Below are 21,829 nucleotides of genomic sequence, written 5' to 3'. Positions count from 1 at the left end.
TGGTTATACCATAGCTATGAGATAACAAATGAGGATGAAAGGTAACAAAAATGTTAGGAGCCATTAATCCACTCCAGTGTTGCTCAAACTTTAACAAACATGTTAAAACAGTTTCCTGGATCTCATCTCCAGAGATGCAATTCAGTACATGGGGATGGGCCCGTGAATGTGCATTTCTATTGAGCTCATGGGTCATGATGCTGCTGCTGCTGTTCTTGCCCCTTCTCATTTTCTACATGAAACTGAAGAGTACAGATTTCCCCAATCGCTCAGCAAGCATTTGTCAGGACATTGACAACAACACAGGTTTTCTGACTCCATACCCAGAGCTCTTCTTGCTATAATATACTGCTTCCCAATTCTAATCCTAGGCTTAAGAACCTAGGTCCAGTAAGCAAACTTAAAAATATAATTCCTACCTTACAAAATTCACTGTTGCAAATAAGATGAGCATGAAAACCACAGTGTGAAATCTTAAATACTTGGTTTCTCCACATCCAATTACAATGCCAAAGAAAGTATATATTAACTGTTGGTATACAGACGAAAACATTATTAGGAACCTAGGATGAATGGAAAATAAATTACATTTTAAGCAATGTGTTTTTTAAATAGTTGCCTTTTCACATAGAAGTATGTATCATAAATAAATAAATAAATAAACAAATAAATAAATAAATAAAGAAGTATGTATCATATATCAGTCATTCTTGTCAAGCAGAGGTCCTTGCCTCTAATACTGTTACTATCAACATTTAAAAGTATTTTGTTGGAACTAGAATACACCCAGCTCCATATTCTCCAATACCCTCATCACCCAATGGCAGTGGGCTGCCTCTCATAGGAGAATAGTAAGAGCAAGGCAGAGAAATAAGGGTCTCTACCTCCTCCCCTGGCTGGTGGATCACCTCAATGCAGGATTTCTCCCTTCATGATTTGCTTGAAAGTCCCTTACCTTGAAAGTCCCTCCTCTCTGTTTTCCCATCTACTGAATTCCTAAAGATCTTGTAAGGCTAACTCTAATCCTGTGTTGTTCATGAAACCATCCTAAGTACTCTCAGTGGAAGTGAACTCCTATAGGGTCAGTTGTCTATACCACCATGGTTTGTTAGGCAGACAAGTGAATTAGAATCACCCATATTGCTTTCTAAATATCTATACACATAGCCCCGCCCCCAAAGATCCTTACTGAGTAGACCAGAACATAGTAGTTAGGACTCAGGGCTGTTCTGGTTCCATGTGGCAATATGCTTGCACCCAGCCAGGTTTGATTTCTACAAGCAGATTGCAAGTCCTGCCTCCTCTTGGGCCTCTCCACTGGGACTTTCCCTTTCAGCTAACTAGCTGAGTGTGCTTGTTCCACAAACCAGCTTCCCTATAGATAGGTCTCAAGATCTATTTGGAAAGAAGCATTAGGAAGCCTCATTTTGGCTTCAGAGGGAAAGCATGCTGACACAGCATTACCCCTATTGAATAGATGGTTTGAATTTCTGATTCCCATCTCTTTATTGATTAGATTCAGAACTCAGAGAAAGGAAGGATATAACGGGGACTTCAAGCCCCAATGCTTAGTTTTCTGAAATTCAGAAATGATGGACTAAGTAAAATACTTTTTCAAATGTCTCCATAAGACCTAAAAAAAAATGTCCTACATATAGTAGGATCCCAATAAATATATAATGATTCACACTTAGTTTCATACATAAACATGCCCACTACTTAACAGTGTGTGCCGTCTGAGAAGGGACTTATTTATGTAGGCCCAAATCTAAGATATAATATCCAGGCCACAGGTGACATTAAAAAAGGATTGATTGAATAGGTTCAAGAATAAACAATTAAATGAATAGAATGAGGATTTATAATGATGCTGACAGACAGCATGACTGAGCACAGGAAGTCGTCCGAATTCAGACAAAAAGTGTATGTTCTATGAACTATCTATTCCCAAGCTTCTGATTCTAAAAACCAGTTGTGTCATATTCACATAGATACAAAATTAGAAGTTATAGGTGCCAATTTTTTATTTTGCCAAAAGAAGTTATTTTTTTAAGTACCATTTTCTATTATTGGGATTTCATTAAAGAATAAAAAATTAAACACCAAAAAGAAGGCAGGACATAATTTCAGAACAATGGATAGTCCTCCATGTTTTTTAAAAAAAAAGGAATCTTATGGGAAAACTCAGGATTATGGCTTATTTTTCTAATTTTAACATTTGCTTTTGTTTGATCTACAGTGGGCTATGACCTGTTGTGAAATAATTCTGAAACAATCCCGTAATTTAGCACAGTCTCTCAGAGAAAGTCTAATTCATTAATCTGGGAGGACACAGGGGTTTCCCTCCATCCAGAGAGATTAGTATGACACCTTGCATTACCAAGTGTAAAGGACAGGTAAGAATTTTGCTAGCATCGCATCTTTCTGCTACTTTTCTTTTCCAGCTCCCATATTAGGATGCTGTCATTCATGGACATCATGAAGGAAACAAAGGAATGAAGTTATTTTTTTTAATTTCCCACAGTCCAAAGTAAATTTTTGTCAAGAGTTATGTATAAAAAGACCACAAACTCTGAACCACAGATACATTATTCATAACAAGAACATCAATTGATGTCAAGAATTTTTGGTACCTTAAGTTCTTTCAAATATAACTGGTAATAAAATTCAAAAATAAAAGGCAGAAAAATGTTATAAAAGGGGAGTCTTATGTGTCCAAGAAGGCAGAACCACTTAGGCACTAACCTTTTAAGATATCTATACCAAGTACACAATAGGAGACTTACTTAGTAATTGTTACCTCAATCCTCGGTTTAAAGCTTAAGGAATCGAAATTCAGTCCTACAGTGACTAACGCAATCATTCCTGACATTCCAAAAGATTCCCCTGGGGAGAAAAAAAATGAATAGAATTAGTTGCATTCGAATATGCACACTGAGTTACTTAATCTTGAGCAAAGAATTGGTGAGAAACTGAAGAGTCACATTTCTTGGAAAGTTGCTTCAAAGAATCGGCTAGTCCTGTAGATCATGGTCAGCAGATTTTTTCTGTAAAGGATCATATAGTAAATATTTAGTCTTTGTGGGCCACATAGTCCGTCACAACTACTCAACTCAGCTATTGTAGTGCAAAAGCAGCCACAGATAGTATGTCAACAAATGTGTGTCTAATAAATAGTAGAAATTGAAATTTGAAGTGCTTTGGAGTAAGGCAGAGCTGGCTGCTCTGGGACGGTGACCTCCCTTTTCTCTATTAGTATCCTTGCATCTGTAAAATGGGTGTAAAAGAATACTACCCCACAGAGTTGTCATTCATAATAGATTAAATAACATGAAAAGTGCTTTGGCATACTTTTAAAACAAAGAATACATGATATAATCACTACTACTATGCCATTGTTTTTATACATTCACTTTAGTGCTTAGCAAATTAATACTGTTTATTTGAAGAGAATTTTATTATTTCTTTGGTTTATCTAATCACTTTTTTTAAGATTTTATTTATTTATTTGACAGAGAGAGAACACAAGCAGGGGGAGCAGCAGGCAGAGGGAGAGGGAGAAGAGGCAGGCTCCTCGCTGAGCAGGGAGACTGAATGAAGTGAGGCTTGATTCCTGGACGCTGAGACCATGACCCAAACTGAAGGCAGATGCTTAACTGACTGAGCCATCCAGACACCCCAGTTTATCTAATCACTTAAGTCCATTTTAGATTTCTTTTTACCTACTTATCTAACTGAATTTAATATAAATAACCAATGATAGTAAAACCAGTAGTGCTGGTAACTGCGATAATAGGGAAACTGTCTCTTGAAATCTTATTTCCACTTCCCTATAATTAGTATTACTGGATTTTTTAAAGCTCATCATAGTCTTTTTCAGTAATAGACATTACTTAGAAATGTCTGCTATGAGGAAACCAGTAAATAACTTCATTTAAAACTCATGTCATCTTATTTAGTATAATCCAGTGTTATAGGATTACATGGTATGAATGCACACATTAACATATGTATGTATATTTATATGAATTATTTTAGAAGTTGAGGAAATATACCAAAATGTACCCATGGTTTAATTTATAACACAGTTATTGGTGATTTTTTTTCTTCTTTGACTTTTTAGATATTTCCAAAATTCTACAATCCATATGTATTACTTTTATAATTAGACAGCATTTTTACAAAATTACAAATGCTATTATATTCGGTTGTATTTTAAATGTTCTGAAGGGGGGGAAAGTCATGGACCACGTAATAAAGGAAGCAATTTTCATCAGCATAAACCTGATTTGTTAAAAATAGATTTGTACAGTTTTTCTGACTCAATGGAAAAAAAACCATCACAGAATATTGATGCTGTATACAAGTGGCTCTCTCAATCTTTGTCTCTCTCATCCTCTCTCTGGTTTAGAAAAAGTGAAGGTCTTCCTAATAGAATCAAAGGGATTTTTTTTTTCCATTAAAGCAAGAGGATTCAAGACTGGATGTTTCCTTACTAAAATATATTCAAGTAATGACAGAAGGCCTTTGACATTTATCACCTACACCAATGACAATGGTGAAGGACAGTGAACAATCAGAATTGGTACAGGCAATAAAGGCTTACATTGTAGAGACTTTTAAAACAATAAGACTAACAAAGTTGTCTGCTCTTCGTTATTTTCATTCCCCAGAAATTCTGAGTAATGTCACTTGATAAAATATTCCTCATGTTCGTATAAGCACCTCTCTTGGTATACCTCTGAACTACACTTTTATAAAGCCCACCATGTCTCATGAATTATACGTTTACTCTTCAAGTGCCTTTTGAACCCTAAGTCAAATTTTCTTCCTTGGGCCAATATATTAATATTTTCAACTATACTACCTGTCAACCAACAATGTTCCAGAAGCATTGTGTCCTTTGTGAGGAAATGCCTGCACCTTTTTTTTGTTTTGTTTTTGCTTTAATTCATGAAAAAGAATGAATGTGCAAATGATTTCTCAAGGTCCAGGTTTCGTTAATTGAACACAATTGAGACAAAAATGGAAATTACTGCATGTGCTAAAAGAGGTGACACCCCAATCTAACTTTAATCAGATATTCCCTGGACGTAAGCCAATTGACTGAGTGTTCATTAGTGAAGTAAAAAAAAATTAGGTTAACATTACAGAAATGTAACACTGGAGAATGTGTGGATTAGAATTTTATCTATGTTTGGCAATGGAACTTCTGGCAATGGAACTTCTCCTGATAACATGTCTGTTACTGACTTCTGCTGTCAGGAACTTATTAAATATAAGAGTAAAGGACTTTACTCTTATATTTAATAAGAGTAAGGGGGTTTTTAATCCCTGAAGCCCAGGAAAGTGCAATGGAGGAGAGAGAAGTCTCCGGGGCTGCTATAACAGAGTAACACAAACTATCTTAAACAACATGAATTTTATGATCTCAGAGTCTAATATCAAGTCTCCTTCAGCAGTGATTCCTTCTGAGACTAAAAGGGAGAATCTACTCCAGGCCTTCCAAGCACTGACTGGAAGCACCTCAGAAAGTGGAAAGGAATCAACATAAGTTGGCTGCCCTAACTTGAGTCCAGTGGTGAGCTGGTAAATGTTAAAAACCAGTTCTCTGGAGGTTTAAAAAAAAAAAAAAAATCCCTGATGGACAGAGTCTGCCAATTTCCACAGTGTAAATATTCCCAATATGACCAATTTCAAATGATGCCACTTGCATAGAGTTGTAAAGAGATATGTGTAATCAGCTCTGGCAAAGTGGTAAGAGCTATCTCCAACACATCAGCATGAGCAAGTCACATAACACACATCATCTCATTAGTGCCAGCAATACCCCTATCAATTAGGTGTTACTGCATCACTTTTATAGATGAGGAAACTAACTGAAGCTTAGAGAGGATAAGTAATATTCCAAGATCAGCAAGCTAATAAATTGTGAAACTAGGGTTTGAATTCAAGTCTGCCTAATTCCACAGCTCTTCAGGAACTAGTATCAGTTTATTCAACCAACGTGTATTTAATTACTTTCAGGCATACTGAAAGTACTGGGCTTGGCTGAGGGAACAGAGAAAAGAGAATAAATAAAAAGTTGAATAAGATAGCCTCCACCTCAAGGAATTCATGATCTAGTGGAAGAAATGGAAATATTAATTTTTAAAATTTTTTCTTCAGGCATTTAAAGCATCCATAAAAGGTTCACAGGGAGAAAAAAAGAAAAAGGATCATGGAAACAACCCTTCAGGGAATGCTGTCCATAATTTTACTGATTTGGAGCCATACGCAACTCCTGGGTAGCAATTTACCTCCAGAGGAAGTAGCACTTTTAGGTAACTGAAGATAACACGAGGGGCAATGAAGCCCTTGATACCAGAGTTCTTCCACAGATGGAAGTTGCTCCATTGTGTGGCATGAGAGCAGAAGCAGGATTTGACTGTTTGAATGCAGTTACAATGGCTCTTGGGGACTGGTTACCCCATTCACGCCAGTTAAAACTTGCATTGCCAGTCTTGCTAAACTAGCAAGTGATTATTGCTGGTCTACCACTGTGGGGCACGCTGACTCCTGTGATTATTCTACTCTCCTGTTTCTCTTCCAGATACAGGTATACCTGATTTTCCCCTCTCCCTTTCTGCTTCCTAGCTGCTGATAAAGGCTGCCATTCCTAGTCTCCTCAGTCTGGTACCCATTGAATGAAAGATAGTTGAGCTGGAAAGACCTTTGAAGCATCTCTCCCAGCAATCTCATTTTAGAGATGAGTTGCTAAGGGTCAAAAGAGGAATTAGCATTGAGCTGATTCCTCCAGGAGACTGCCAGTGACTAAATATAAGGTCAAAGGGTGGAGTACAAAAAGAATAAAAGAGTAATTACATAGAGAAGAAATACAAAGGGAAGGGACATGGACTTGAAATTAAGGGAATGTTAAGAGACTAGAAAAGAGCCATAAGTGGCAGGATAATATGACAGGAAGCACAGAGGGACCACAACAAGGAGGAAACAGTTGGGAAGAGGCAACTGGATTCAGGATCAATGGAAAAAAAAATACATAAAATTCATTTCGAGGACCACATTTTTTGTATTTGTTTCTGTCTTACCAATGTAGAAAGTCATGTACACCATTGAAATGCAAAGAATGATGCTAGTAAGTGTATTGCTAAAGAGGTCAGTCAATATAAACTGAATGATTCTTGAACACGAATATCCACATATTATGCTTCCCAAGATGTCCAAGCAAAGGCCCAAGATTACACGGAACTCTAAAAAAAGAAAACAAATGAAAAAAGAAGTTCACTGAGGGCATTTGGGTCTATGCACTTTGGTTTGCTTTTGAGATTTTGAATGGGGTTTTGTTCTTCAGCAAGTGGGAGTTTCCCATGAAAGCCTGGCAACACAGACACTCTGGGAATATATTTCCCTTACAGTCTTCAGTTTGAGGCTCACTTATCCAGGGACAACGGACTCAAATGTCCTCAGAAGCCAGGTAGGGAGCATAAATGTGAAATCTGCGACCCACTGGAGGGTGAATGCTCAACCAAAAGACATCCAAATTCATATTTTTTACAAAGTATGTTAGGGCCAAGCAAATCATGTTCAGGGTCCCCACCAACCTTCAGTCCATTTGTGACCCCTGCCCCCATCCCAGGGGCATTTGGGAAATAGAGAAGAGAAATTTTCTATGGTCACAATAACTGAGGGCACTAGTGGCAGTAGTGAGCAGGTATCAAGCAATGCCCAAGGGTAGTCCTAAATAACAAAGATGGCCCCACCCCAAATGTCTATAGCTCCCCACTAAAAAGCACTGCAAATCCTTCTTTACCACCAATATTTCTTTCTCCTTTAAGCACCTCTCTTCTCCTAAAACTATTACATAAACAGATCAGGAGGACACCTTTTCCCTTTTTATGCTGTGATTTCTCCCCCCCTCCCCCTTTCTTTTCTACTAGTATCACATCTGGAAACCTAGCAAGGCAATATGTTCCATATCCCAGTGAACTTTAACCACATGAATCTATAATCGCTTCTAGCACCTGACTTTCCAGTACTTCCTGAAGCATTCTGACTTCACCCTCAAGCTCAAATTCAGGATCAAGTCAATTCGTAGTATCCACTCATTGAGATCCAGGTTGATCCAGGAAAGAAGTTACTCTGAGCCAGATGATTGATGTGTGTGTGTCTGGGGGGGTTGGAGGATGGGGGTTGAAGGAAAGAGATGAAATCATTTAATATTCTTTCCCCTTTACTGTCCAAGAAAACACATAGATGTTTATTTTCTTATCATCTGATATGCTATTTTAATTGGTCCAAAAGTAAATTATAGAGAAAGCAGTAAAGACATTTTGAATGTATTTTAATTTTTTAAAGATTTTTAAAAATCTATTTAAGTAATCTGTATACCCAACATGGGGGTAAACTCACCACCCAGAGATCAAGAGTCACATGTCCCTCTGACTAAGCCAGCCAGGCACCCTTTAATGTATTGTAATTTCAGTGTGAATTGAAATGCATCATACAAGAATTATTTTAGAAAATATGCAAATAGGGATGCCCGATTGGCTCAGCAGTTGAGCATCTGCCTCTGGCTCAGGGTGTGATCCTGGATTCCTGGGATCGAGTCCCACATCAGACTTGTTGCATAGAGCCTGCTTCTCCTCCCTCTGCCTATATCTCTACCTCTCTTTCTCTGTCTCTCATGGATAAATAAAATCTTGAAAGAAAGAAAGAAAGAAAGAAAGAAAGAAAGAAAGAAAGAAAGAAAGAAAGAAAGAAAGAAAGAAAATATGCAGATAGAAAAGATGCCCCTACCAGTAAACATGGAAATGTGGAGAAAGTCGCTCCGAAAAACTCCAAAACAAATGGATGTGAAGCCACAAATGATCATTGATTCTCCTCTTATGATATCAGTATACGTTTTGGAAATGCCTGGAAAAGGAAATATAAAACATAATTTAATTTGGTACATGAAAATGATGCTCTTGCACAGGAAACACAAAAATACAAGAGAAGGAAAAAAAAGAAAAAAAAAAAGCCATGACTGGGATGCTCCATGAGACAACCATAATCACCCTTTTTTATCTCTCCAATAAGAAAGGAACAGGACAAGAGTATTCTTTGAAGTGTCCATGGCCTCAAACTATGCTTGAGTTTTGGGATGAGACAAAACACTTCTCAGGACGCAACATTTAGCTTGAAAAAACATGAATCATAAAACTCCACAAAAATCACATTTTAGGAATAAATACAGTGATGCCTGGGTGGCTTAGTTGGTTGAGCATCCAGTCTTGATTTTGGCTCAGGTCATGATCTCAGGGTTATGAGATCAAGCCCTGCATCAGGCTCTATGCTGGGTGTGGAGCCTACTTAAGATTCTCTCTCTCCACCTCTCTCTGCCCCTCCCCTGGCACACACACATGCTCAGGCACACTCACTCACACACACACACACAGACACTCTCTCTCTCTCTCTCTCTCTCCCTTTCATATCAGACATATGCCCAAGAGAGTTGAAGTCTATGTCCACACAAAAATCTGTACATGAATGTTCATAGTGGTATTATTCATAATAATCAATTCAACTATTCAACCACAGAAAAGAATGAAATATTGATTGATATATGTTACAACACGGATGAACTTTTAAAACATTATACAAAGTGAAAGAAGCCAAATGCAAAAAACATATTGTATGGTTTGATTTGTATGAAATGTCCAGAATAGGCAAACCCATAGACAGACAATAGACTACCGGTTGCCAGGGGCTTGGGGGACAGGGAAATGATGAGTGACTGCTAACGGGTAAGAGATTTCTTTTGGGTGATAAAAAATGTTCTAAAATTAGATAGTTATGATGTTTGTATAACTCTGCAGATATAGACCACTGACTTGTACAGTTCAATTTTGTTTTGTTTTTACATTTTTTCTTTTTAAGTAGGCGCCACACCCAACATGGGGCTTGAACTCATAACCCCAAGATCAAGAATCATATGTTCTGCTGACAGACTCTGCTGACTAAACTGTGCCCCTGTACAATTTAAAAGGATGAATTTTGGGATGCCTGGGTGGCTCAGCGGTTGAGCACCTGTCTTCTTCAGCCCAGGGCGTGATCCTGGAGTCCCAAGATTGAGTCCCACATTGGGCTCCCTGCTTCTCTCTCTGCCTGTGTCTCTGCCTCTGTGTGTGTGTGTGTCTTTCATGAATAAATAAATAAAATCTTTCAAAAAAAAAAGGATGAATTTTATGGTATGTAGATTATATTTCAATAAAGCTGTTATTAAAAATTAAGTACAAAATCTTATTGGCACTTATTCACAGTTAAGTATAATGGAAAATATAATCAAATTAATTGCTTTATGATAATACAACTTATGAGTAGGGTGATAGTGACTGGTACTAGCCCAACCAGTATCCATCCTTTGTTCTTGGTAACAATACTGTTTTTATCCAAGATGGCAATGTGTCCAGTTAAATGACTACTTTTCCTCATATCATGGGCTACTTCTTTTTTTTTTTTGTAAGATTTTATTAATTTATTGGACAGAGAATGAGAGAGAGAGAGAGAGAGAGAACACAAGCAGGCAGGGCGGCAGGCAGAGGGAGAGGGAGATGCAGGCTCCCTGTTGAGCCGAGAGTCCAACATTGGGCTCGATCCCAAGACCCTGGGATCATGAACTTAACTTAAGACAGACTTTTGGGATCCCTGGGTGGCGCAACGGTTTGGCGCCTGCCTTTGGCCCAGGGCGTGATCCTGGAGACCCGGGATCGAATCCCACGTCGGGCTCCCGGTACATGGAGCCTGCTTCTCCCTCTGCCTGTGTCTCTGCCTCTCTCTCTCTCTCTCTCTCTGCCTCTCATGAATAAATAAAATCTTTTTTTAAAAAAGTTTTATTTCACTTTTGCTTTTGAAAGATATTTTCACTGAGACTTCTAAGCTTTCCTTTTCGTAATTTAACAATGTTGCTCCACCATCTTTTGGCTTGCACTGTTTCTGAAAAGAAGTCACTATTATTTTTGTTTCTCTGTATATAATGTGTCTCTTTTTCCCCTCTGGCTGCCTTTAAGATAGTCTCTTTATCGTTGCTTTTTAGGAACTTGATTCTTATGTGCCATGATGTAGTTTTGTGTTTCTTGGGCTCATGGTATGTTGAGCTTCTTGAAATCTGTGACTGTAAAATCTTCATCAAATTCAGAAATTTTTCATCCATTATTTCTTCGAATTTTTTTCCTTTCTCCCTCTCTTTTGGGGACTTGTATATTAAGCCACTTGAAATCATCCCCCAGCTCACTGATGTTGTTCACTTATTAGGAAAGACTAAGGTCTTTCTCTTCATGTGTTTCATTTTGGATAGCTTCCATTGCTGCATCTTTAAGTTCACTAATACTTTCTTCTGCAGTGCTAATCTTCTTCCATCAGTGGAATTTTTGCCTTAGATACTGTATTTTTCATCTCTAGAAATTTTATTTAGGTCTCTTTTCTATCTACCATATATGTCCAGTGGGTTAATAACTGGCTTGCAAAATTCCTGATTATTTAACAATGGGCTCTCATAAGCTAATAAGAGTAATTTCTACCCTGATCTTAATCTTTTCTCTAATTTTTTGAACATGTAGAATAGAGTTACAGTAGCTGCTTTAATGTTTTTATCTACTAATTCCGCCATCTGCCTCATTACTCAATCTGTTTCTACTTGTTATTTTTGTACTCTCCGTGGGGCATATTTTCCTGCTTCTTTGATATCACGAAGGATATATGACTGGCGGTTGACCCATGACTTGGATCTGGGTGATCTGAGGCTCTTCAGCCCCTCCTCTGTGCTTGGAATGTGGGTTTCACTTGCCTTTTCCACCTCTGGAGGCTGCTCCAAGGATAGAGCCCTGAAATTGTGATGTGGGGATGCCTGGGTGACTCAGTGTTGAGTGTCTGCCTTCCGTTCAGGGCCTGATCCCAGAATCCCGGGATGGAGTCCCATATTGGGCTCCCTGCATGGAGCCTACTTCTCCCTCTCTGCCTGTGTCTCTGCCTCTTTCTCTCTCTCTCATTCTCTCGAATAAATAAATAAATAAAATCCTAAAAAAAGAAAAAAGAAATATTGATGTGCTGTTCAGAACACCTGCACGGTATATGTGACTGGACCCAGTTAAGGCCTCTACAAAAACTTTTAAGATGTGGAAGGCAGATAGGTGCAGGGATGCTTTCATCTTGCTGCTGCCCAAGATAAGCCTTGAATGTAAGTTTCTTTTGCTTATAAAAGCTGCTACCTACTAACCTGCAGTGGCCTGACTCTTTCTTTATAATCTCTCCCTGTCCTCCACGCATGTACGGGGGTCAGTTTCAAATTGCACTCAGGAAATGCCCAAGAGGGTTGCTAACCAATATTCAGCTTACTACTTTTTGCTAGCTTTGACTGTGATAGAAGGCACAAATATACTGGTTAAACAGGTTTAAAGCTAACAGGATTTTGGCTTCAGCTGGTCAAGAAATTCTTTCACATTTCCCTCAAATTCAGTGAGTCAACCAGGAACACGTAAAATACAAGGTCTGAAGTATGAAGCTTTGAATTTGAATTTAGTTGTGTTTAATGGCAAAATACCACAAGAATTACTCTCTCATTCTTTATTGGCTTAATGTGGAACTAACTTATATTCTCTAATTCATTGTAAAATTTGGAAAAGGAAAGAATGAAACAAACAAAACAAAATAAAACAAAGCCCATGCAATTTCACAACTCAGATACAACTTAATGTTGAGGTCTTTTTTTCTAAGCTTATAAACTTTTTCCTCAATTGAGATTATACTATACTGTTAATTATACTATACTGTTAATACTATACTGTTACTGTTAGATTATACTGTTGAGGCAGACGCTCAACAACTGAGCAATCCAGATGTCTCTCCAGATTTGTTTTAAAGTATAAAACTGTGTGAGCCCAATGCATTCTTTTCAAACAGGTTATGAATAGACAAGTTCCTTTTCATTCACATGTGAACCCCCACTAATTTTTCAGTGGGTCAGGACACCGAGATTGATGCATTGCATAGGGCACCACATCAAAAGAAGCACTATTTACATTGTAGGAACTGTAGTTTTGTATATCATGATAATTTTAGACATATAGCAAAAAATATTTTTCCTTAAAAAATTAATGTGTTATGACAATTAGAAATAAACTGTTTTGAAGAAAGGACAATATAGAGCCTAAATGGTGACTCTGCAAACACCATAAAAAAGCAAGAGTGATATCCCCCCCTGAGTCAAATTTGTCTTACTAGGAAAAAATGTTATTGGATCCAGAATCCACATATCACCTTGAGCATTACTGATTTAAGGAAAATATTAACTAAGAGCTAAATACCTTTACTAGTTTTCTTTTAAAGAAATAAAAAAACTTTCTATTACACTTCCTTTTTGAAAAAAAGTTGAATGTAGAAACTGCAATAAAGTTTATAGTTTACTATAGCCACTTATAGTCAAGACATTTCAGAAAAGGGAACAGGAAAAAATGAGGTGAATAAAACAACTGGCCAATACAAATGGCTAAAAAAGAAAGGCAGATGAAGGAAAAATAGGATAAAAATTGTACTTAGAAAAGAGAGAAAGAGGACAGAATTAGACTTTTTGAGAAATATGACAATTTAGGATATCACCACCAAAAGTGTCTTAAAACTTACATTTTCCCAACTGCAAATATAAATGGGTGGTGTAGGGATCCCCGGGTGGTGCAGCGGTTTAGCGCCTGCCTTTGGCCCAGGGCGTGATCCTGGAGACCCGGGATCGAATCCCACATCGGGCTCCCAGTGCATGGAGCCTGCTTCTCCCTCTGCCTATGTCTCTGCCTCTCTCTCTGTCTGTGTGACTATTATAAATAAATAAATAATTTAACAAAATAAAAAATAAAATAAATGGGTGGTGTAAAATTGGTAATTCCACTTGCTGGCAAGTTTAGAGGTTTCCCATTCCAATCATAAGGCAATATATTTTCACTAAATATAAACAATACCTTCAAATTGGTTAGGAAAATATTTCTGAGTCAAAAACAGAAACCATAGCATCTAATCATTTCATGTTTTTACTACTGCTAATAAAACATGAATCAGGGGGATATTTTAGAATGAAATTATCTGTTACCAAATAAAAGGGGAAGTACTGCAAGACCTGAAACTCTCTTGGGAATAAGCTATTATTGAACATGTTTGCCAAATTATATTCTTACCCATTTCTTTTTTTTTTAACCCATTTCTTTTAAATAAACTATACACCCTTCCACTACCCGCTTAAGGTTAGCTAGTCCAAAAGGGAGGTAGTGCTTTTTTTTCTTTCTTTCTTTTTAAAGTAAATGTGGGGAGGGGGGTGTTGCTGTTGTTGTTGTTGTTTTAATTTAAATTTTACTTACCTAATATACAGTGCAATTTTGGTTTCTGGAGAACTGGATTCACCACTTACATACAACACCCAGGACTCATCACAAGTGCCCTTGTTAATACCCTTCACCAATCTATCCCATCCTCCGACTCACCTCCCTCCATCAACCCTTAGTATGTTCTATATTGTTAAGTGTCTCTTATGGTTTATTTCCCTCTCTCCCTTACCGCCCCCTCCTTCCCATGTGTTCAACTGTTTTCTTTCTTAAATTCCACATATGAGTGAGATCATATGATATTTGTCTTTCTCCAACTGACTTATTGCACTTAGCATAATACACTCTAGCTCCATCTACATTATTGCAAATAGCAAGGTTTCATTCTTTTTGATGGCTGAGTAATATTCCATTGTATACATATACCACCTCTTCTTTATCCATTCATCAATTAATGAACATTTGGACTCTATAATAGTTTAGCTATTGTTGATAATGTTGCTATGATTGTTTTCTTTGCTGTGCAAAAGCTTTTAATCTTGATGAAGTCTCAATAGTTCATTTTTGCTTTTGTTTGCCTTGCCCCTGGTGATGTGTCTAGTAAGAAGTTGCTATGGCTAAAGTCAAAGAGGTTGCTGCCTGTGTTCTTCTCTAGGATCTCAATGGTTTCCTCACATTTATGTATTTCATCCATTTTGAAGTTGTTTTTGTATAGGATGTAAGAAAGAGGAGTATTGGGTGAGGATGGAGAGAACTTTCCTGGCAGAGAGAGCAACCTGAATCAGCTCCTGGAGGGTGGAAGGAACATAGTATGTCACAGGAACATAAAGAAGACCAAGTAAACAGGTGTTACAGGGAGCAACTAATGGGGTAGGGGTCAGCTTGTCTTTGAATATCAAACTGAGGACTTTAAACCTTATTTGAAAGGTCATTGGAAACTGTTGGTGGCTTTTAAGTAGGGAAGTGACTTGCTCAGCTTTTTTTTTGTAAAACGGTTCTATCCAATATGGCAGCCATTAGCCCCACATGGCTATTTAGATTTAGATTAATTAGAAATAAACAAAATTAAAATTTCATCTTCTTGGTCATATGATCCACATTTCAAATGCTCAAAAGTCACGAGCAGTTAGTGGCTATCTTAACAGAAAGCAGAGAGATAGAATATTTCCATCATTGTAGAATGATTCTTTGGATAACACTGTTGAAAAAGTTGGACACTGCTCTGTAGTAAGTGGTTCAGAGGGGACGGTTCCAGTGTACTGTAACACTTGAACCTAAAGACCTAAATGTGAGATATGAAACCATGAAACTTCTAAAAGAAAACAGGCAGTAAGCTCTTGGACATTGGCCTCAGCAACATATTTATGTGTACATATCCTTGGGCAAGGGAAATAAAAGCAAAAATAAACTGTTGGGACTACATCAAAAAAAAAGAAAAAAAAATCTGTTAAAGGGTGCCTGAGTGGCTCCACTGGTAGTGTCTGCCTTCGGCTCAGTTCATGATCCTGGAGTCCTGCAATCGAGTCCTGGGATCAAGCCCTGCATGGGGCTCCCTGCTTAGCGTGGAGTCTGCTTCTCCCTCTCCCTCACCCCACTTGTGCTCACTCTCTCTCATAAATAAATAAATAAATAAATAAATAAATAAATAAATAAATAAATTATTTTTTAAAAATAAAAAATCCATTGAGATTATAATTGGCATTATTTATCCGAGATCTTGGGTCACCTTATTTGCATTGCATCTTTCAAGTCAACCAATGCCCCATCTGCAAGAAAAGTAGCATAAATATCTATTCCGCGCAAATCATGCACAAATCATGCAAAAAAAAAAAAAAAAAACCCAGATCAAAAGAAAATAATTTATCCTTTTATTTTCAATGTAAGAAATAAATCTGACATACCAATAGTTTTCAGTGAATTCACAGAATGAACAGGATCTGTCATGCCAACGATCATGCTAAAGAGTATGGAAGACTGCAAATCCCACAAATCTTTATTGAATTTCAGAACCACATATCCAAGTATGATGAATGTCATAAGAAGGCTAACTAATCCTATTAGCAAGACCTGTGAAACCAATTCATAGCACAGTATTAGATTTAACATTTAAAGATGGCATGACTGCATTTACTTATGGAAGAATCAGATCTTAGTTACATATTTTATATGAAACTCTGAAATTACTCTGAAAAATAACTTTAAAAGGTATTCTAGGTTACCTGCCTGAAAGAAACCATCCCTTCCTAACAAAAGAGATTCTATCTTATTGTTATAAGAACAATTCACAATCTTTCTTGTTGCTAGTCCAGCTTAATAGTTCCCAATATCAAAATGTTCTTAAAATGGAATGCAAATTTTTCCTGCTTTTGTGTTTCCTCAGTGTTGATCTCCAGGGCTGCAGGCAGAAAAAGAGGTAAAACAAAGGGCAAAAAGCACATGCTAGCTGATTTGGCCCTCTTATTAAGAGCTTTCTAGAAGCTTTATTCAACAGAGGTTTATATATACTTCATTAGCCACGCTCTTTTCTGAGGCTACACAGCTACCACTTGATGAGAAATAGAATAATTCACACTGGGCCCACTACCCTACCAAGCAAAATCTAGTAAGTTTCTGTTAATGAGAAAGAAAGGGAGAATGCAGATCAGATGGGCAATTAGTAGTAGTGTCTTGCTCAAAAGTAGAAATTGAGGGATGCCTGGGTGGCTCAGCAGTTGGGTGTCTGCCTTTGGTGCAGGGCATGATCCCTGGGTCTGGGATCGAGTCCCACATCAGGCTCCTTGTGAGGAGCCTGCTTCTCCCTCTGCCTATCTGTGCCTCTCTCTGTGTGTCTATCATGAATAAATAGATACAATCTAAAAAAAATAGAAATTGAATATAAAACTTTTAAACAAGAAAAAGGAATTAAAGGATAAAGACAACTGAACCAACTTAAGAAGGAAAGAAAGAATGAGAAGCAAAGGAAAAGCATGGTAAGTGCAAAGTGCAAAATTGAGAAACAAATTTAAATCTATTTCTTTTGATTTTTTTAAAGTTATTTTTAATTTACATTCAGTGAAATTCATTCTTTTGATGTAGAGTTTTATGAATTTTGGCAGATACAGTCATGTAACCATGACCACAATTAAGATACAAAACAGATCACTCAAAAAATGTCCTCAGGGCACCTGGGTGGCACAGTTTATTAAAGTGTCCAACTCTTGGTTTCAGCTCAGGTTGTGATTTCAGAGTCATGAGACTGAGCCCCACATTGGGCTCCATGCTCAGTGTGGAGTCTGCTTAAGACTCTCTTTCTCAAAAAGAAAAAAAAAAAAAAAGACTCTCTTTCTCCCTCTGCCCCAACCCTCTCTCTGTCTCTCTCTGTCTCTGTCTCTCTCCCTCAATAAATAAATAAATAAATCTTTCTTTAAAATGTCCTCATGTTCCCCTTTGTAGTTAATTTGTTTCCCTATCCCCAGTCTCTGGCAACAAATGATCTGTTCTCCAAACCTACTGTTTTGCCTTTGCTAGAAGGAAGGTCTATGAATGGAATTATACATAGGTAGCCTTTTGAGTCTGGTTTCCTTCTCTTAACATAAAGGCATCTGAAATTCTTCTATGTTGTGCCTGTTAATGCTCCTTTTTCATTGCTGGATAATATTCCTTTGTAAGATGTGTCCACAATTTGTTTATTCATTCATGAGCTGAGGAGCATTTAAGTTGTTCCTAGACTTTACAGATTATGAATAAGGCAGCTATAAAAAAAGATTCACACAGGTTTTAGTGTAAACATAAACTTTCATTTAGCTTCAGTAAATACACAGAAGTGGAATTGCTGGGTCATGGGGCAAGTATATGTTTTTTTTATGTTTAACTTTTTAAAAAAACTCCTAAACTGTTTTCCAAAGTGGCTGTACCATTTTGCATTCTCACTGCATTCTTACCAGCACTTGGTATTATCAGGCTTGTTACTGTTGCTGTTATTACCATTCCAGTAGATATGTAGTGGTACATATCACCGTGCTTTTAATTTCTCCAATGACTTATGGTGTTGAGCATATTTCCTCAAATGCTATTTTCTGTCCATATATCTTCCTTGGTGCCTCAAATCTTTTAAAATATTTTGTCCTTCTAAATCTATTTTTATTTATTTTATTTTTTCTAAATCTATTTTTTAAAGATTTATTTATTTATTTGTTCATGATAGAGAGAGAGAGAGAGAGAGGCAGAGACACAGGCGAGGTAGAAGCAGGCTCCATGCCAAAAGCCCCACGCGGGACTCGATCCCGGGACTCCAGGATCGTGCCCTGGGCCAAAGGCAGGCACTAAACCGCTGAGCCACCCAGGGATCTCTCTAAATCTATTTTTAATCACAATAAATACTAAACTAGTTTTTCATGTAGCAGAGATTCTCAAATAACAAAATAACAAAATCTAATTATATGTCACCAAAAAAATATCTAAACCTAAGACCACCAAAATCTTGAAGGTGGAAGGATGAGAAAATTGTAGCAGGAAAATACTAAGCAAAAGAAAACTGGAATGACTATAGTAATACCAGATGAAATTGAAGGCAAAAAGCATTAATTGAGATAAAGGGAAAACTAAATAATGAGAAAAAAATTAACTAGGAAAATAACTACTTGTAGGCTCTTAATAATAGTTTCTATTTATATAAAGTAAAAACTGGCAGAATCACAAAGAAAAATTGATAGTTATCGTGGAAGCTTGTTATATTAAGTTGAAAAACAATACTGGCAAAAATATAGAAGTCCAAACTTCATAATATGCAAAATAATCTCCTGAACAAATTTAGATCCCTGTACTCAATATTAGAGAATATATATTCTTGTAAAGCAAACAGACCATTTTGGAAAATTGAAGTATTAGGCCACTAAGCAAATCTCCACAAATCACAAGAATCATTATACAAAACACATTCTCTGGTCACAATGTGATAAAACAAATAATAATAATAAGCCATATTTGGAAATTTTAAGGTAACTTCTAAGTAATTAATAGGTTAAGAAGCTAGTAATCCAATTAAAAATGGACACAGGACCTGAATAGACATTTTTCCAAAGAAGACATATGGATGACCAACAGACACATGAAAAGATGTTCAACATAACAAATCATCAAGGAAATGCAAATCAAAACCACAATGAGATGTCACCTAACACCAGTCAGAATGGCTAGTATCAAAAAGACAAGAAGTGACAAGGGTTGATAAGTATATTAAGAGGAGGGACCCTCATATACTGTTGGCAAGAATTTAAGCTGATACAGCCAGTGTGGAAACGATATGGAGATTCCTCAAAAAACTAAAACTAGAAGTAACATAAGATTCAGTAATCCCACTTCTAGGTATTTATCCAAAGAAAACAAAACACTAATTCAGAAAGATATATGTGTCCTTGTTTATTGCAGCATTATTTACAATAACCAAGATATGGGAGCAACTGAAGTGCCCACCAACAGATGAATGGATAAAGATGTGGCAAATATATGAAATTTGCCATTTTTGGCAAACGAAAAGTGAATTTGAAATGAAAATTCAAATAAATGAAATTTTGCCATTTGCAACAACATAGATGAAATTAGAGGGTATTGTGCTAAATGAATAAGTCAGTCATAAAAAGAAAAATACCAAGAGGGTTCTCGATGGCAGAGGAGTAGAAGACCTTAGTATTGTCTTGTCCCAGGAATTCACCAAGATAGCTATTAAATTATTCTGAACACCTGAGAACTCAACCGGAAATCTAAGAAAAAATTAGCCACAACTCTACAAATAGAAAAGCGACCACTTTCTGCAACAATGTAGGAGATGTGAAGAAGTGAATCTGAGGCAATCTATGGGAAGATAAACTACAGGGTGGGTGGGGGAGCCTCAGGCAGCCACCTGCTGAAAAGGGATAGAGCCGCAGAGGGCAAAATTAGAACTTTTAGAAGTCTGCTCCTGTGAGGGATCTCCCTGCCTGAAAGGGGCTCAGGCAAGGAAGCAGGGACAAAACCCAGGTGCCCCAGTGTGATCTCAGGATCCCTGGGGTCACAGGAAGACCAGGGGTGCCTGAGTGTGGCAGAGTTCCCAGGCATTGGAACGGGTAAACCAGCCTCAATCTGGGAGCCCAGGAGTGGGCTCTCAGCTTGGGGTTGCCATAAGCCATGAACCCCCACCCAGTCAGCATGACCACTCCTTGAACAGGGGCCCAGCCAGCAGCAGAACCCAGGAGGCCCCCCTTTCTCCCCTGGGAGGAGTGGTATGGGAGCCCTACTGCAGGAGACTACAGGGTTTGGGGGCCCCAAATGGGTTGCATGCCTGAGATGACACACTGGGTCACAGGCTGGGTGAGCACAGAGTGGAGACGGAGTCCAGGGGGACAGGAGTGATTGACTGCTTTTCCCTGAGAGCGCACTGAAGAGTGAGGCCCGAGTTTTTGCCTCCAGGGCTGGAGATTGGGAGGCTGCCATTTTCATTCTCATCCTCTAAAGCAGTGTGTAAAGCTTTCAGGGAACAAAAACCAACTAGAGCAATCCGGAGCAGATTACTTAGCCTGGCCTCCTGGTGTGGGTGATGCAATTCCACCCAGGGCAAAGACACCGGACAATCAGTGCAGCAGACCCCTCCCCCAGCTTAGCAAGAACATCCAGCCAAGACCAAGTCTATAACATTGAGAACAGCAAAACTCCAGCGCTAGAGGAATATAACATAGAATTCATGGATTTTCCCTCCACGATTCTTTAGTTTTTCAATTTTAATTTTTTTTCTCTTCCTTTTTCAACCAATTTCTTATTTTATCAATTCTTTTTTAAAAATCTTTTTTAATTTTAGTTTTTACAGTTACATTCTACCCTTTCATTGTATTTAATTTTATCTTGTATATGTATGTTTTTCTTTCTTTACAATTGTGGGATGAAGTTTCTTCTAAAAAACAGGCCAGAATACACCCAGCATCTAGTGTATGGCTCTATTTCCTTAACTTGTCTGATCATATCTGCATTTTTTTCTCTCCCTTCTCCTCCTCCTCCTCCTCCTTTCTTCTTCCTTTTGTTTTTTCTGTTTTGTTAAAGTCTTTATTAATTTTCATCATCACAGTTACATCTATCGATGTATTTTTTGTATATATATGTTTTTATTTCTTTATAATTTTGAGATGTAGTTTCTTCTAGCAAACTAACAAAAATACACTCAAGTTATAGTGTATTGCTCTGTTCTGTTCATGTGTCTGTTTATATTCCTTCTTTTTTGTGTGTCTTTTAACTTTCATTTTTACAGTTATATTCTATCCTTTCATTGTATTTAAATATTTTTGTACATAGAATTTTTTCTTTCATTACAATTTTGAGATCTAGTTTTCTAATAAATGGACCAAATATACACAGGATCCAGTTTATTGCTCTATTCACCTGTCTGATTATATTCTCTCTCTCTCTCTCTCTCTCTCTTTTTTTTCTTTTTTCACTTTCAAGTCTCTTCTGATGTGTTTAGTGTATATTTCTCTGGGGTCGTT

The 21,829-nt window shown here is 37.5% G+C and overlaps 1 protein-coding gene across 12 annotated transcripts in view; it reads right to left on the bottom strand.

Annotated features, from left to right (window-relative positions):
• SLC9C2 (solute carrier family 9 member C2 (putative)) overlaps positions 1 to 21,829 on the bottom strand; it is a 97,118-nt gene that overhangs the window by 64,143 nt on the left and 11,146 nt on the right. For all 12 annotated transcript variants that reach the window (XM_025430279.1, XM_025430278.3, XM_025430280.3 and 9 more), the window contains 5 exons: positions 16,244 to 16,409; positions 8,797 to 8,913; positions 7,089 to 7,250; positions 2,787 to 2,886; positions 420 to 563 (listed from right to left, as the gene is read on the bottom strand). In XM_025430279.1, coding sequence (XP_025286064.1) covers positions 420 to 563; positions 2,787 to 2,886; positions 7,089 to 7,250; positions 8,797 to 8,913; positions 16,244 to 16,409 — 689 coding nt within the window. The remainder of the gene's footprint in view (positions 1 to 419; positions 564 to 2,786; positions 2,887 to 7,088; positions 7,251 to 8,796; positions 8,914 to 16,243; positions 16,410 to 21,829) is intronic.

This window comes from Canis lupus, chromosome 7, assembly GCF_003254725.2.
Source record: "Canis lupus dingo isolate Sandy chromosome 7, ASM325472v2, whole genome shotgun sequence".
Classification (NCBI taxonomy): Eukaryota; Metazoa; Chordata; class Mammalia; order Carnivora; family Canidae; genus Canis; species Canis lupus.
This window is presented reverse-complemented; position numbering and strand designations above follow the sequence as displayed.